The sequence below is a fragment of the Condylura cristata genome, unplaced genomic scaffold (genome assembly GCF_000260355.1).
Source record: "Condylura cristata isolate star-nosed mole 26May11 unplaced genomic scaffold, ConCri1.0 scaffold00054, whole genome shotgun sequence".
Taxonomy (NCBI): Eukaryota; Metazoa; Chordata; class Mammalia; order Eulipotyphla; family Talpidae; genus Condylura; species Condylura cristata.
The window spans coordinates 1,602,271-1,603,055 of NW_004567155.1; the positions used below are offsets into that span (position 1 = coordinate 1,602,271).

At 72.9% G+C, this 785-nt stretch overlaps 1 protein-coding gene across 1 annotated transcript in view; it reads left to right on the forward strand.

Moving 5' to 3' along the window:
• Positions 1-785, forward strand: part of ANO9 (anoctamin 9) — a 19,637-nt gene that overhangs the window by 8,244 nt on the left and 10,608 nt on the right. Inside the window, exons 3-4 of the mRNA XM_012734350.1 lie at positions 269-400; positions 487-585. Of these exons, the coding sequence (XP_012589804.1) occupies positions 269-400; positions 487-585 (231 nt within the window). The remainder of the gene's footprint in view (positions 1-268; positions 401-486; positions 586-785) is intronic.

Sequence of the window (785 nt, forward strand, 5' to 3'; positions counted from 1 at the left end):
GAGGCTTGGGGGCCCCTCCGGCGCCCTCCTGGATGGGGTCGGCCTCCTCCGGCCTCCAGACAGACCCGTGGCCTGAGCAAGCCGGTGGGGGGGCCGGGCCCCAATTCATACCACGTGGGCACCACAGTGACCCTCAGGGACTGTCCAGTGGCCTCGCCTCGGCCGGGGAGGCCACGCCTCCTGCGGCCGGCGGCCTCCCCTGCCGCGCGTCTGGGTTTCTGTCCTGCAGCAGGTGGGTGCCACCAGGCGGCCTCACCGCTGCCCGCAGGTTTCCAGGCCGTGCCTGCGCGGTGGGGACAGCTCCGGGCCGTCCGCCCCGCCCCAGGGCAAGGAGAGCCGGCAGGTCGCGCAGGAGATGGACGGGACCAGTCGTCCCCTGCTGGAGGCCAGCGCTGGCCAGGTGCGTGCCCCGGGACGGCCCGGCCGGCCCGACGCCTCGCGCTGCTGCGGTCCGCGCGCGGCCCACACGCCCTTCCGCACACCCAGAGCTACGATTACGTCCTCGTGGCCCCCTTGAGAGCCCTGGGCGAGAAGAAGCGGCAGCAGTTTCTGGAGGAACTTGGCAGGAAAGGATTCCAGATCACGGTGGGCGCGGGCGGGCCGGGCGGGCCGGGGCGCGCGGCGGCCGGTACGTACCTCTGGGCGGCCGTGTTGGCGTCCACCACCCCCGCCGTGTGCATCCACGAGCGCACCGGGTTCATGCCGCTGCCCAGCGGCTCCTCCTTCATGGTCGTCCCCCCGCGCGGAATATTCTCCTGAATCCCAAACATGAACCCTGCTGGCGG